Source organism: Vicugna pacos, chromosome 2 (genome assembly GCF_048564905.1).
Source record: "Vicugna pacos chromosome 2, VicPac4, whole genome shotgun sequence".
In the NCBI taxonomy this organism is placed as follows: Eukaryota; Metazoa; Chordata; class Mammalia; order Artiodactyla; family Camelidae; genus Vicugna; species Vicugna pacos.
The window spans coordinates 83,258,098-83,275,266 of record NC_132988.1 but is presented as its reverse complement, the minus strand read 5'-3'; the positions used below and the strand labels follow the sequence as shown (position 1 = coordinate 83,275,266).

Below are 17,169 nucleotides of genomic sequence, written 5' to 3'. Positions count from 1 at the left end.
TTAGATTCTTAGAGTGAGTAGAAATATGCCAGTATGTGAAATTTAATTGGGACAGAGAAATATGTTTACTTGCAGCTTTCATTTATAGCATAACTTACATAATTGGATTTGAACCATATAAATGTGATAAACTATATTTTAAATTTGGCTGAAGACATTTCTGTATGAATGGGTTAGAATCATGTATTTTTATAATTTCTATAGGAAAAATCTATTACTCAGATGAAGATAACAGTCTCAGAGTATGAATCTTCTATGAAGTAAGTAATAATGAAATAGCATCCAGCTTTTTTAGAAATTTTCAGTGAATGTGACTTTATCTATTTGAATAGCAATCTGGCAATAGCCGATTTTTCATTTTTTATTTTTCCTGTTTTTGCCAGTGGCACTTATCATTTTCTCAGTCTCCTGCATGTAAATGTTATCCTCTGTAACTTTCTCCCCTTCTCTGTGATCTACATCTAAACAGTTATGTCTTATAAATTACTCTTCTACATACTTATTTTCTCCTTATTTCTGTTGTATAAGAATAGAAAGGGCCCTATGCAGCCTCTAGTCATTAAAACTTAGATTACCTTAGTAGCCAGTGTTGAATTTATTCTACATCTAAACCTTTTTGAACACTGTTGCAAGTTTTATATTTATGTCTAGTCTCTCTACTTAAAGACAGAAGTCACTAATTATATTTATTTTGTATACCCTTACATATTATATTAGAAGTGGGGTCTTAAACACTGAATAAATATTTGCCAATTGACTCATTTAGGTTCTGCTTTAACACTTGAAAGTCTTCTGTTTGTGCTTGACTTTTGGAATAGTAAATTTATTTTACAACTTTATTTGTGCATAATGATTGGTAGAGATCTAAAATATCTGCTTTACCTACTTAATCATCGTTTTAATGCAATAGTTGTAATTTCTGGCACTCTTAGCATACTTGATTCAGAGTATAACAGTTTTCTTTTAAATGAACTAAGTTTTCTAAAAAAACTTTCTTTGTTATTGCCACACCTTGTAACAGCCAGCTAAAGGAAACATTGATTAGTCGGGACCGTGAGATAAACAGCCTCCGGCGCCAGCTTGATGCAGTTCACAAGGAACTTGATGAAGTAGGAAGATCTAAAGAAATGTCGTTTAAGGAGAACAGAAGATTGCAGGATGATTTGGCTACAATGGCAAGGGAAAACCAGGTATGAGCACAATGCATAAACTGATAGTTTTATAGTGTACAATTTTACAATATATTCATTGTTTGCTAAATTTTAAAGCCCTAAATTTTAATTCTTTCTAAATTTTAATTGTATAAATATCAACAGCAAAATAAACAATTCTTTAAGGAAAATGGGGTTCATAAGGATATTTTAAAATGGGAAAATAACACTTAGGAAGTTTTCCTTTTTTCCTACTCTCTCTTATTTCCCAAATTCAGAAAGAGTTATTTGAACATAAATAGAACTCATTAGGTGCTACATTCATTTTAGATTTGTCTTCCACTTTCTTTTTATTTATTTATTTATATTGACTTCTAGTTGATCCACAGTGCCATGTTAGTTTCAGGTGTACAGCAAAGAGATTCAGTTATAAGTACATATGAATATAAATATAAATATATATTCTTTTTCAGATTCTTTTCCATTATAGTTCATTACAAAACACTGAATATAGTTCCCTGTGCTATACAATAGGTCCCTGTTGTCCATCCATTTTATATATAGTGTGTATATGTTAATTTCAGTTTTCTTCTTTATAGGAAATCTCATTGGAATTAGAAGCAGCAGTGCAAGAAAAAGAAGAAATGAAGAGTAGAGTTCATAACTACATAACTGAAGTGTCACGATGGGAAAGCTTAATGGCTGCTAAGGTGAAAAAACATTGTTTAGGTTGGATTTAAGACTGATTTTTTTAAACTTTTTCATGATTCTTTATTCTGTCTCCTCTATTAGACATAAACATATGAAAGTGGAGATCTTTTTAGTTTCCCCACAGACCTTACTTATAGTACCTGCACTGATAGCTTATGCTTCCTGTGTTAAAACAAAAATCCCAATGTGTGTGCATGTTTATGACATGAGTACTTCATTGAGTGACAGTTACTAATTTAGAAACAATTTAATTGTGAACCAGGAAAAAGAAAACCAAGATTTATTAGATAGATTTCAGATGCTCCATAACCGTGCTGAAGACTGGGAAGTCAAAGCTCATCAAGCTGAGGGAGAAAGCAGCTCAGTTCGGCTGGAACTCCTTTCTATTGACACGGAGAGGAGACACCTTCGAGAAAGAGTGGAGCTACTAGAAAAAGAAATTCAGGAGGTAATATATTCATTTGTCTTGTACAGACATTATTTAGAAAACATTCAAAGACACTTTACTGAAGTGAGGTTTAAGCATTGATAAAATCACGTTTGATGGTAATCTTTTGTCATTAATTCTGATAGTGCTTAAGAGCCCCATTACTTTTCTATTGTAGTAAAACATACATAACGTCAAGTTTACCATTTTAACCATTTTTTAGTATACAGGGGCAGTTAGTACATTCACATTGTTGTGCAAATATCATTAACGTCTTTCTCCAGAACTTTTTCATCTTCCCCAGCTGCAGCTCTGTGCCCATCCAACAGCAGTTCCCCATTCTCCCTCCCCCAGCCCCTGACACCACCACTCTACCTTCTCTCTGTGTGAATCTGACTGCCCTAGTGCCTCATGTGAGTGAAATCAGACAGTATTTGTCTTCTTGTGTCTGATTTATTTCGCTTGGCCCCAAGGTTCACTTAATCTCAAGGTTCATCCACATTGCAGCATGTGTCAGAACTTCTTTCCTTTTAAAGGCTGAATAATTTCCATTGTATGTATATATCACATTTTGTTTATCCATTCATCTGTCAATGAACATTTGGTTTGTTTCTGTCTTTGTCCATTGAGAATAATGCTGCTTATAAACATGGAAGTACAGTATATATTTGAGTCCTTGCTTTCAGTTCTTTAGGAGGTACCCAGAAGTGAAATTGCTGGATCATATTGTAATTTTATTTAATTTTGATTTTTTAAGTTTAATTTTTTGAGGAACTGCCATACAGTTTTCCACAGGGGCTGCTCCATTTTACATCTCCACCTGCAGTGTAAGGGTGCCGGTTTCTCCGCATCCTTCTCACCAACACTTATAGTTAAGTTCTTTTTTTTTTTTCATAGCCATCCCAGTGAGAGTGAAGTAGTATTTCATTTTGGTTTTGACTTGTGTCTTCTTAATGATTAGTAATGTTGAGCATCTTTTTGTGTGTTTTTTGGCCATTTGTATATTTTCTTTGAGAAGATGTCTATTCAAATCCTTTGCCTATTTTTTAATCAGGTTTTTTGTTGTTGTTGAGTTGTAAGAGTTGTTTGTATATTCTGGATAGTAATCCCTTATTAGATATGTGATTTGTAAATATTTTCTCCCATCTTGTGGCTTACCTTGTCACTCAGTTTTATCCTTTGATGCACAGAAGTTTTAAATTTCCATGAAGTCAAGTTTATCTCTTTTTTCTCTTATTGCCTATATTTTTGGTGTCATACAAGAAATCATTGCTAAATCCAAAATCATGAAGCTTTTTCCTGTTTTTTCTACAAGTTTTATAGTTTTAACTCTTTTTTTTTTAATGGAGGTACTGGGGATTGAACCCAGGACCTCGTGCATGCTAAGCACGCACTCTACCACTTGAGCTGTACCCTCCCCACGTCTTTGATCCATTTTGAGTGAATTTTTGTATATGATATAAGGTAAGGTTCCAACTTCATTCTTTTCTGTGTGGATTTAAATAAGCCTTTGTCATAAGGACTGTCTAATAAAAAATCTCTTAAAATTTTGAGTTCAGTTAAATATAGGGACCCTAAGTAAGTTAGATTGATACAGAACAGCTGGCTATTTGTTCTATTTTTGTTGGTATAGTATTGTAGTCGGTCTTCATTTTTCAGAAGAAAATACTGATTATCTATGGTCATAGAATTACTGGGTACAGGCTGGAAGAGTTTTGAGATGCTTGGTAGAAAAAAACCTATTACCTTGAAAAGATTATTGGTAGAAAGATGGACATTAAAGGTGATTCTGGTGAGGACTCAGAAAAAAAGGAGAAAGCTATAGAGAAAACTTTTATTATTTACAAAATACATAACTCATCATGAATGGAATTTGTCCAGAAATAAGAATGTTTCTTCTAGAGAGGTCTTAGGTGGGATTCAGGAACATGTTATTGGAGGCTGGCAGAAAGGTGATTCCTATTATAAAATGTTGGAGGACTTGGGTGAATTACAGTCTACTTTTAAGTGGAAAGTAGAACTTGTAAGTGATGAACTTGGCTATTTAGCTGAGGAAATTTCCATACAAAGTATGAAAGGTGCAACCTGGTTTCTCCTTGCTGCTTATAGTAAAATGTGAAGGAAAGAGATAAATTGAGGAAGGAACTGCAAAGCAAAAAGGAACAAGGACTTGATGATTTGGAAAGGTCTTAGCTTATCCAGCTAGTGTGTTCTGGAGCCAGGGCCGAGTGTGTGGCTAAACAACCTCTTGGTAAATAGATTAGTTGTGTAACTCAAGAATCCAGTTGGTCACCTCAGCAGAAACACTGCCAACTTGGGCTGAAAGGGACAAACAGGCAGGATGAAAAAAAGGAAGGCTGAACTTCGTGGATCCTACTAGCAGAAAACAGGCCAACAGAGTTACGAACATCTATTCTCCTTCAAGAATGACTGCAGGTGGCACAGAGACCAGCAGGGCTGCCAAAGGCAGCTCAAAGCTGGTGAGGCTGCTACTGCTCCCACACACCCAGAGGGCATGGGCCCAGGGGATGGGACTATTTCCTCCTTGATCCCAGAAGACAGAGCCACTATCACTGAGGGCCAGGAGGTAGGGCTGTACCTGAGGGCTGAGAAGGTAGGGCTGCCCTAGCAGGCCCAGAGGTCAAAACATCAAGGTGCACAGGTCATTATTTTTTGGCCCTGAAATCTAATAGAATTCACCCTGCTTGGTTGCAAACTTACTTTGGACTGGTAATTTCTTTTTACCTCTATTTTCTCCCTTTTAGAATGGAACTGTCTATTCTATGACTGTTCCACCATTGTATTTTAGAGGGAGGTAACTTGTTTTCTAGTATCACAGATCTGTGGAAAGAGAGGAATTTTGCCCCAGGATGGACCATACCCAGAGTCTTAGCCCTTCTGATTTAGATGAGATAGAATGTTGGGATAGAGTGAATATATTTTGCATATGGAAGGACATGAGTTTTGGGGAGCTGGAGGGTAGGTAGAATTATGGCCCCCCAAAATATTTTGAAATCCTAACCCCTAGTACCTGTGAATGTGACCTTTTCTGGAAATAGGACCTTTGCAGGTGTACTCAATTTAAGATGAAGTCATACTGGACTAGGGTAGTCCGTATCTCGATGAATGGTGTCCTTGTAAGATAAATCTGGACACAAAAGACACGAGGGAGAACGCCAGGTGAAGATGGAGGCAGAGATTGGAGTGGTATGTCTTATAAGGCAAGGAACACCAAGGACTGCCAGCAACCACCAGAAGCTTGGAAAGAGGCATAGAACAGATTCTCCTACAAAACCTCCAGAAGAAGCCAACTCCACCAGCATCTAAATTTCAGACTTGTAACCTCCAGATTTGTGGGGGATACATTTCTGTTGTTTTAAGCCACCCAGTAATTTGCAGTAACTTGTTACAGCAGTCCTAGGAAACTAATACACTATTTCTGTAAGTTTTTCTATTAAGAGTATAATAACTAAAGGAATGTTTTTCAATCTTCAAACTAGTTCTTAGGAGAAACTATTATTTAGTTCTTCTGTTCTTTGTCATTGTTCATGTTCTTATGTGGCATGAAATTGACATACATATTGATGTTTAGTTTGGGGGATTTTGATTAATTAATTCATTAATATTTGGAAAATCCAAATATTTACTTTTATGCAACTGTTGAACTTTATTAAATCTTCACAGCAGCGTTGGATTTTTAATGTTGATTCATTTCAGTAAAGTTTGTTCAGTAATTTTGGTTTTCAAATGTGGATTTCTTCCTAAACTCTAGAAGTAGACTTTATACCAGTCTGTATGTATCACTCACAATTTAAATTGTGAAAAATTTTAAATGTGGATTTTTCTAGGAAAAAAGTCTTTATCAGTATTTCAAATTTCGCTTGTTATTTCACTTATAAAGTTGTGTACTATTATTAGGTTAAATTAAATTTAAATATGACTTTAGGTATTTAGTTTTAAAACAAACTCCATTTTTGAAATTCAGAATTTAACTAAAGGCCATTGAGGAGTGGCAAGTATATATGTTACTTTTTCTTAAAAAGGCATTATTATGATAATTTATAAAGGAAAATTTAATAGAACTTTCATATTCACAACCCTAAAACAATAATTTTCATCTTCCAAATACATACATGAGGTTCTTAGTTACCATGATTAATAATTATACACAGTTTATTTTTTTAAACATTAAATAGGCCATCTTTAAATAGTAGGCAACTTCATGAGAGTATCTTAAAATGTGCAAAAATTGGCTCTCATTTTTATAAAGTGAAGTTGTAGCTATACAGATTCAAGCCTTTAAAATTATTGGATTACTTTAACTTTGTACCTGTTTCTTTTTCTGTTTTCAGCACATAAATGCACATCATGCTTATGAATCTCAGATCTCATCAATGGCAAAAGCCATATCTAGTTTAGAAGAAGAGCTGAGACACCAGGAAGATGAGAAAGCAGCAGTCTTAAATGATTTGTCATCTCTTAGAGAACTTTGCATTAAGCTTGATTCAGGCAAAGATATTATGACCCAACAATTAAATTCCAAAAACCTTGAATTTGAGAGGGTAAGAACTTAAAGATAGTGTTGCAGCATACTGTTTTATTCAGCGCTACAGTCTGATTGTTTTACTTTACCATGCAATACCCAATGTATTTGTTCCTCTTTAAGTAGTGAGTTGACTACAAGACTTTGACGACTAGATTTGACTACTAGATTCTTTGCCAAGATTTCTCTGGCAAACATGGTGATGAAATGGAGTGCTGTTTTGGAGTAGAGGGGTATTTAGGAGAATATGATTCTTCTAAATAAAGAGTAGGAGCATATCCCAACACATTTTTTCTCAGTTTAAAAGTAAGGCTTAGATGAAGGATTGAGCAATCGTTGCTTCCTAAGTAGAAGATTTTTCCTGATAAATTCTTCTTAATTTTAAAAGTCAAGTTAGCTGGAACTTCCCATTCACAATCTGAAGCATTAAACACCCCAGTGTGTGTTTTCAGACACGGGTGTTTTCAGTTTTCACTCATTTAGTAGTAACTTTATATTCAGGCACTGAGGCGCTTCAGGACTGGCTTGACTATGTAATAAGAATATACATATTTAATAGACCAGAAGGGCCTCCTTGCTGATAGGATGGCCACATTTTAGGATTGTATATTAAGTACCCTGTCTTGACAAAATAGTGCAAAAGAAAACTGAGGCTTAAAGTAGGTCTTAGAGCCAAAATAAGCCCTTACTAAAAAGAGCAAAGATTATTTTGAAAATAAGATGTTTTTCTTTTACTTAGAATGTAGTGTAAAATCTTTAATCGGTACCCTAAATGAAGCAACTGATTTGTGTATAGCTCTGCAGATATTTTTTTAGAGTCAGCCTAAAATTGTACTGAAGTAATCTTATTTTGTTCTTCTTGTAGGTTGCGATGGAATTAGAAAATGTAAAATCAGAATCAGAGCTGTTAAAAAAGCAACTGTCAAGTGAGAGACATACAATTAAAAACCTTGAATCATTGTTGGCTACAAATAGAGATAAAGAATTTCATTCTCATTTAACCTCCCACGAGAAGGATACAGAAATTCAGCTACTTAAAGAGAAATTAACCCTTTCAGAAAGCAAATTGTAAGTGTAATAAATTAACTTATGCGGGGTAAATAGATTGTCACAAATAATTCTTCAATATGGATAAATTTTTGTAGATTTGTAGCATAAAACAAATGATAGAAAAATACTGGAAGAATAAGAAAATTTTTTTTCTATTTTTACAGGGGAGAAGGAGATAGGAGTGTGAAGGGTGGTATAAAACCGAAATATTTTACTTACATGGTTGCAGTTTTTGGAAATTTAGGGGTTTAGTTCGAAGAGATACCATGTTTGCAGATGTAATTTGTGTATCTTCACCACAGAAGTTATACCCACAGAAGTGAATGAGTGAACTTTAGAAAAATGCCTAAACTTGAGGAAGGAAGAGAGAAATCAGCAAAGGGGCGAGCATTTCAGAATGGGGAGAGTGGGCTGTGTCTCATGCTGTGAATCAGGAAAAAGACTTCGAAAAGGCCATGAGATTTGAACCTCATAAGTATATCGATTACCTTTCAGGAGATTGATGATGGTGTCTTTTTAGGATGGAAAACTTTGGACATATTTTTGGAAGAAGGGAAGAAACCCAGAGTAGATAGTGCAAGTGGAATAATTAACTTTTAAAAGGAGTTAAAATATTTCTCTTTCTGAGATAGACGTCAAGAAGGAACCAATAAAGATACTTTACTTTTTTTTATTTACGTATTTTATTTATTTATTTATTTTGGCAGAGGAGGGAAGTAGTTAGATTGATTGACTGATTGATTTTAGAAGAGGTACTGGGGATTGAACCAGGACCTCATGCATGCTAAGCATACGGTCTACCACTTGAGCTACACCCTCCCACTTTTTTTTTTTTTAATGGAGGCACTGGGGATTGAACCAAGAACCTGTACCACTGAGTTTTACCTTCCCTGCAATACTTTACATTTTGATGTTACAGTTCATGTCTTCTCAGATTTGTATCTCCAGCATTGCTACAGTGCCTAGCACATATTAGAAGCTCAGTAAATGTTTGTTAAATAAATGAGATGAATGGAAAAGAAAACTTTGTGATAAAAGCTCCAGATGTTTACAGAATTATTGTTCAAAAGTCTTGATCTTCTCTTTTTTCATCCTTATGTGTCACTTCCATTTGTATTTATTAATAACAAAAATCAGTAGCACTTGACTCTCTATAAAATAGTATTTGTTACTTATTTATTTGATTTTTTAAATTTGTTTTTAAGAACTAGTCAAAGCCGGGAAAACACCATGCTTCGGGCTAAAATGGCACAATTGCAAACAGACCTTGATACTCTGAAAAGGCAGATTTCAACTGAAAGATATGAACGGTAAGAAAATATTTTTAGCGTTGAACAGTGTTTTTATTTATTCCCTATACTATTCCAAAAAGGATTTAATATGGCTTACAAGTAATAAACTTTTCTTAGCATTAATATGTAAAATAAATTTCTTTGGTAATTCTTCCTGGAAAGGCAACAAGCATTGTAGAAGGTAATATCACTACAATAAATAAAGTAGCAAGTATTGTATAAATGTTTCCTGTAATGTTCCTCAGGGCAAAATTAGGGTGTTATCTCAGAGGATATAGTTAGGGAATCAGCAAGCTACTGCAGATTCTACAGGAGTCCAAACATCATGGTCCAGTAGGAGTTCCAAATGCAGGCAGACCCAGACACGGGGAAGGAAAGCATAACAGAAAATGGATTGTTTCACTTCTAACATTGGGAGTTTTGAGATAGGAAGAAGGAAGAGGACTAAATTTATGTGCAAGAAGAGGTGGGAAAGGTAGGGGCAGAAAGAAGAACCAGTCAGCTTGGAAAATATATATTCAGAGGGGCTTCAAACAATCTCTTAAAGTATGTATTCCTTTAATTGAAATCTCCCTTATCCATAGCTTAAAAATGACTTAAAGACAAAGGATTTAAACTTAGTAGAAATATTAATTAATTGAGTAGGAATTACTTTAACTAATGGCAATAACAGGGCCTTTTATCTCTATGCCACTTTTTGGTATAATCTCTTATTTAATCTTCACTGACAGAGAACGAGCAATCCAAGAGATGCGTCGGCATGGTCTTCGCACACCACCCCTTAGCTCTACTCTGAGGTCTCCTTTACATTCTCCGGAACATGTAAACTGATTCTCAGAAAGGTATGTGTGTTACACCAAGGACAAGCAAAACTAGTCTATGGCTATAAAAAAATCAGAAAGTGTTTTTCTGTGTAGGAGGAGGGGAGATCGCCTACAAAGGTGGTCAAGAACTTTTGGAAGTAATAGAATGTTCTGTGTCTTGGTGACGGTTACAAGGGTGGTATATAGAAGTTAAAAACTTGAACTGAACATTTATAGTCCATGCAGTTTATTGTCTGTAAATTATACCTCAGTTGAAAAAGAGAAGACATCACAACAAAAATTAAATGACACTATGAGATATCACAGGGTCATATTTGATGAAGTGCCAAATTCAGGGTAAAAATAATAGGCAATAAAAGTGTGGACAGAGACATAGAAACAGGAACAGGTGGCGCCGTAGTCAATCTGACAGGAATAGCAGGTTGCTGGGGAGCACTGAGGGAGAAAGGCGTGGAGGGTAGAGGGGGTATGTGGAATATACTGAATGTGAGGCTAAAGAGACGGCAGACTTGATTCTCTGAGTCAAGGAGAGTCATCGAAGGTCTCCTGTGTATAGGATGAGTACAGAGGAGGGGTTAACATGGAAGGACTGTTTCTGGTGGATTAACTTCACAACTGTATTTGGGCCATTTGGGGGACAGTTGAAACCAGAGGCAGGGATACCGGAAAGAGGTATGAAATGAATAATCAGTTCCAGATCAGTAAATAATATTGAAAGCTAGGATAGACTTTTAAAAATAAATTATAATATACGTACAGGAAAGTGCTGTAAAGGTGTTGAATGAGTTTTTACAAACTGAACACACCTGTGTACCCAGATTAGGCAACAACGCCTGACCTCTCTTGGGCTTCCTTTAGGTCATGAGCCCTGCTCTAAAAGTAACTGTCCTGATTATTAAAAGCATAGACTCCTTTTGTCTGTTTCTGGACATTTTATAAATGAAATCTGACATTTCTGGCTTTTTTTTCCTCATCAGTACCTTTGTGAGATTTATCCATGCTGCTGTGTGTACTTGTAGATTGTTCAGTCTTGTCACTGTGTGGTATTCCATTATGTGAGCTTACCGCAATCCATTTCCTTGTTCTATTTTTGATGGGCACTTGGTAATTTCCAGTTTGGGCTATTACCAATGGAGTTATGATAAACATTCTAATATCTGTATGTTGGCGAACAGATGCGTACATTCCTTTTGGATATACACTTAAGAGTGAAATTTGTCAGGTCACCGGACATGCATGTTCGTTGCATGTCAGGTCGCTGGACTGTGTGTTTGAGCTTGAGTAGTTACTGCAAGACAGTTTCCCAAAGGGGTTGTAAAGAGCTAGGACACATTTGGCTGAGGAAGGGTCCAGGTGATGTGCTGATTCATTGGAGATGGGAATGAATGGGAGAGAAGCATGTCAGACCCAGAGTTTGAAAGGTAGATAACTGAGGAAAATGCATGCTCATTGACAGAAATAGTAGTCAGTCCTTTCAAAAAATATGTATTTCTTTGCCTCTTTCACTAGAAGTATATAGAAGATAATTAAGCATTCTTTGATGACTCTGAATCCTGACTGTGAACATTAGTTACACTCTATGCATTAACATATTGATGCCCCCAGGGTTTATTGGTATTTGCAGGGCCTATGTTTAAATGTTTCCTGATAGCTGTGCTTTTTCTTTTGTGTTTGTTTGACTGAAACATTAGTTTTCCTTTTTCATTTTGAGGCTGGCTGCAGTCATCGTGTCCTCACAACTTCTAAGCTGCCGCTTTCATTTGAAAGTGATTAGATGGAGGTTCAGCTTCTCATTATAAAACTTCGTAGGAGTTGTGACAGACATTTCTTTCATGCTTGGTGCACAGCTCCATTTTAAATCAGGGGTTGGTAAACTCGGGCCTTTGCGCCAAAGTCCACACCACTGCCTATTTTTGTAAATTAAGCTTTATTGGAGCATAGCCACACCCATTTGTTTACATGTTGTCTAAGACTGCTTTTCTGCAGTGGCAGAGCTGAGTAGTTGTGACAGGGACCTTGTGGCCCACAGATCTAAAATACTTACTTACTAGCGTGCTTTTCATGTTGTGTATCCCCTGGAAGGCTTACTTGTAAACTCAAATAAGAGTGAAAAAAGCAAATAGTTCCTTAGTTTTATGAAAGTAGAGAGTCTTGACTCCCAAGGATCCCCAGATGTACTTTAAGAACCCCTGATTTACAACATAGTGGATTCCAGCAATCTCTAAAGCTGTGTGATGAATTAGAAAACTTTTAGAAACTGTAATGAAATATATATAACATGAATTTTTCCTTAACTATTTTTTTAAATGTATAACTCAGTGACATTAAATTCACAATATTAAACAACCATCACCACTGTTTCCAGAACTTTTTCATCACCCCAAAGAGGAACTGTATCCATTAAGCAATAACTCTCCAGTCCCCTGAGTTCACCTCCCCAGCCCCTGGTAGCCGCTGATCTACTTTCTGTCTCTATAAATTAGCCTATTCCAGATTTTCATATGAGTGAATTTACACAGTATTTATCTTTTTGAGTCTGGTTTATTTCATTTAGGATAATGTCTTCAAGGTTCATCTATTTTGTAGCGTGTATCAGAACTTCATTCCTTTTCATGCTTGAATAGTATTTCTTTGTATTTATACCACATTTTGTTTATCCATTCATCAGTTGATGGACAACTGGGTTGTTTTTACCTCTTAGCTGTTGTTAATAATGCTGCCATGAACACTGGTGTACGAATACCTGTTTTAGTCTGTTTTCAAGTCTTTTGGGGGTACCTAGAGTTGCTGAGTCATAAGGTAATTCTATGTTTAACTTTTTGAATACTTAGCCAGACTTTTCCACATGATTGTACCATTTTACATTTTCACCAGCAATGTAAGAATTCCAATTTTCCAAATCCTTGTCAACACTTATTTTCCTTTTTAAAATTATAGCCATCCTAGTAGATATGGATTAGAAAGTGCCTATAATCATTAACAAATTCCCAGAGCATCCTAATGATGTTGTTAATTGGTAACACATTTCCATTTATATTTTCTCATATTGTCATCAAAACTAATTTTAAGGGATTTCCTTACAAGTACCTAGAAATGAATATGAAATATTCATATCATCATATTTACAGTATCTCTCTAATAGTAAAAATACATAATCCAATTTTTTTACTGTTCTAATTACTGCATCTAACACATGCTCACTGAGAAAACATAAAATACAAAAGTATAAAGAAGAAAATCAAAGTCACTTTTTTTACGTTTATTATTGGGTTAAAATATACATAAGGTCAAATTTATTGTTTTAACCATTTTTAAGTGTACATTTCTCTGGCAGTTAGTTCATTCAAGCTCTTGTGCAAAACTCATTTCTACCATCAATCTCCAGAACTTTTTTATCTTCCCCAACTGACACTCTGTACTCATTAAACAATAAACCCCTATTCTGTCCGCCTCCCAGCCTCTGGCAACCACTGTTACAATTTCTGTCTCTGTGAATGTGACTACTTTACGTACCTTATGTAAGTGGAGTCATGCAGTATTTGTCTTTTTGTGACTGACTTGTTTCACTTATTGTAATGTTTCCAGGTTATATCCATGTCGAGCCTGTGTCAGAATTCCCTTCCTTTTTGAGGCTGCATAGTATTCCATTCTATGTATGTAGCACACTTTGTTTATCCATTCACCAGTTGGGTTGCTTCCACCTTTTGGCTATTGTGAAAATGCTTCTGTGAATATGAATGTACAAATCAAAGTCACTTTTAACCCTACAACGCAGAGAAAATAGCAATTAGCATTTGGTGTACTTCCTTCTTATGTTTAATTTGTAATAAACATACACACACATGCATAGACATATATATGTAATTTTAATAGAACTGATACTCGAAATTGTTTTTATCAGCTTTTTTGTTTTGTTTTGTTCTGTGAGGGTATTCCCCTCAATATTGTTGCATGCCTTTATTCTTACTGTTAGAGCATTTTCAAAAATGCCATTTTAAACCAGTGATTTAACAGTTCAGCGAATGTTCCATGATTCATTTAATCATTCTCCTCTTACGGGACATATAACCTGTTTCCATTTTTTCCTTATAAATAACATTTTACACCAATATTAGAGAACCTATCTGATAATTTCTTCTTAAGTGTGTCTTCCTAGATATAGAAAAAAATTACTTTCTTACTGTTTCCATTTTGTGATTTTTCTTATTTTAATATGTGCTTTAATTGGAAAGGTAATTGGATAGCACATAAGTTCAAAATGTTTGAAAAAATATTTGTCCATCCCTAACATCCTATTTTAAGACTCAGACAACATAATTTACAGTACTTGTTTATAATTTTCCTAAACCTAGACATTGTATTATCCCTTCTTTTGAGTGGTTTTTCTCAGTTAACATACTGTGCTATCTCATTCCTTTCACTGTGTATCACTCTTTTAGTACTTATATACTTTGATGTGGTTGGTAGTTTGAAGGGAATATCTTTTTCATATAGAGAACAGTACTTCTTAACTATTAAATATAACTTGATTATGGGCAAAGGTTTTATTAGAGACTATAATTTCAGTTAAGACATTACTGAATTTCACTTTTTCATGAATGTACTGAGTCATTATGTTTATCATTTTTTTCTTAACCCAACTTTCCTCTCTCCCCCCTTTTCAGAATGATGCCTTTCCGTGAGTTGGCCAAATGGATTTTTTAAAGGGCAAACAGTAATGAAATATTTGAAGTACTTGTTCCTGAAAATCATGGACATTGACACAAATTCTACCTCTGTCAACTTTTATTTAAATCAATGAATATTTATGTAAAAAAATTGATCTAAAAGAACTATATCTATGTGTATATTTTCTTATATATGACAGAACAAAACATGTATTAATAGTGCTAACTGATGTTATATCTGTATTTTTATTACTCCTGACTTAAATTACTCCTCAAAGTGTGTTTTTACTGTGAATTAATATAATGTATTGTTCACATTATGCTTTAATAATCTTTTTCTTAATGAGCCATGATATATGTATGTAAATACTCTTACAGTACTTGTTTTTAAAGTGTATTTAGTTTCCATGCCTGTGTTTATAACGCATATCTTTAACGCATTCACAAAGGTTGATCAACTTTTATGCTATGCTGTCATGTTTAGCTTTTTTCTTCTAAATGTAAAATTAATTATTCACCAATTTATTGTTTATCATTGAAGGGAATACATTCAGGTCTATTCTTATAATAGCAGACAGAGGTCTTGATAAAATGATGGTTACCATACATAATTTGTTATTGTCGACTAGAAGAACTGTGAGGGGAAAGATTCATTTATATCTTATATACCATATTATATTTTATAATCACATGGACTCTTCACATAATATCAATTCTATCAAAATCAAACAAAAAGCTGTATTTAGAATTTTGTAAAACAATAGAACAGAAATTTGGGACATTCTTCAGTAAATAAAATTCCTCACTGTACTAATCTAAATTTGGGGTACAAAGGTATATGGGGTAAATACATTTTGTTAAAATTCCAATATGCATTCAATAATACCCAATAATACTTCTAAACCTGTACGTTGTAATTTATCAGTCTTCCAGAATAGTATGGAAACACTGAACTGTGACATATTAACTAGAAAACAGGTTTTTACAATTAATTTTCAAAGTTATAACTTTAAAGAATTTAGGTATATACAAATACTAATAAAAAACCAGAAGTATAAAATAGATTGTCATATAAAAACTAATCGTGTTTAAACCATACACATTTGAAGAAAATCCTGTTCTTAATGGATTTCATTATGATTAAAAAAAAAAAAAAGAACTTAAAAACTAACATAGGAAAGTGGAAGACCAGTTATTTACGATACACTTTATTTCCTCCTGTGGCTCACTGAAGTGGAGTTTGTGTGCTCATGTATGTACATAGGGGTGGCCAGTGTCCATTTTCTAAAACTAATTTTTTTTTATGTTTGGATTATGCCCTTTTCAGTACCTTAGTGTACATTTGAATGTGATGTGGCATACTTTTGCACCATCTTTGTAATTTTATGTATTCCATCTCCTGTGTGTGAATATATATATTATAGCAAAATACAAGAGAAATGGGGCTGTTGACAATGTTATATGGAAAATCCTTTAATAAATATATGTAAATAAAATAAATATTTGTCCCCACCTTTTCCCCCAAAGCAACAGCAAGACATATTTTGTTAGATATTTTTAATGTTTTCTATAATTTAAAAATGTATAGCTTCCTTGATTGTTATTTTCACAACCATGATACTATATTTTTTAATTAGTTTTTATCTTAAAGTACTGAATATTCTGACCTCTTATAGATGTTTTTAATTTGTTTTAAATAATTTTAAATTATGGAGTCTGACAGATTTTTCCAATAAACTTTCCAGTTAATTTATTTTCTCTTTCTTACAAATAATTTTTTAATAATTTTAGCAATATTCATAATTCTAAAATTAAGTACAGTTTACTGAAATCAAATTTTAGCATGGATAAATCTCTGAACTCAGGTGATATATGGAGAAATCTGTAAACTCAGATGTCTGGCACTTTTGTTGTTTTTTTTTTTTTTTTTTTTGCTGACTTTCAGTTATTTCCAGTTAGTTCCAAATACAAGAAATGAAGTCAAAGTTTATGTTTGAAATCCATTTACAAAACGGCTAAACAGACTTTGTATGTGTTTGTGTGTGTGTTTTTCTCTGTTTCCATTGAATATGCCACCTGCTACCTCACCTTGTTACAATTTATCACACATCTGAGCTCATACCCCTCCCTACAGTTCTTAGAAAATATAAGTACCTGACTTACTGACTTACTGCCATTACTTCTATCATCAGTCTTTTTATGTCAGTATCTTCATGGAGGAGGCTTGCATATTGGAGTTCCCTGAAAATTTTTAATAAGAAACTGATTTCTGAAACCTTCATCAGTCCAAGTAAATAAGAATCTCTAGGAGTGAGGTGTTGGGCATTTTAAGAAAATTTCAGATTCTCTAGATGACTCTAATGTGCAGCCAGGATTTAAAATGCTAATTGAGAGACTGACCCACCAAACTGATTTCATGACCCGCTAATGGGACTCAACCTGTATTTGAGAACACCACTCAAGGTCTTGTCATTACCTCCAAAACTCAACTTCCAGCATCCTAC

The 17,169-nt window shown here is 34.3% G+C and overlaps 1 protein-coding gene across 2 annotated transcripts in view; it reads left to right on the top strand.

Moving 5' to 3' along the window:
* The window catches only part of CEP135 (centrosomal protein 135), a 64,595-nt gene extending 48,430 nt beyond the window's left edge, over window positions 1–16,165 (top strand). Inside the window, exons 18-26 of one of the 2 annotated variants that reach the window (XM_072943520.1) lie at window positions 205–260; window positions 1,022–1,190; window positions 1,751–1,861; window positions 2,125–2,310; window positions 6,642–6,851; window positions 7,698–7,900; window positions 9,088–9,192; window positions 9,906–10,016; window positions 14,663–16,165. In XM_072943520.1, the coding sequence (XP_072799621.1) occupies window positions 205–260; window positions 1,022–1,190; window positions 1,751–1,861; window positions 2,125–2,310; window positions 6,642–6,851; window positions 7,698–7,900; window positions 9,088–9,192; window positions 9,906–10,005 (1,140 nt within the window). In that variant the 3' untranslated portion in view covers window positions 10,006–10,016; window positions 14,663–16,165. The remainder of the gene's footprint in view (window positions 1–204; window positions 261–1,021; window positions 1,191–1,750; window positions 1,862–2,124; window positions 2,311–6,641; window positions 6,852–7,697; window positions 7,901–9,087; window positions 9,193–9,905; window positions 10,017–14,662) is intronic. The other variant, XM_072943525.1, reaches the window with a different exon arrangement.
* The last annotated feature ends 1,004 nt before the right edge of the window (window positions 16,166–17,169 follow it).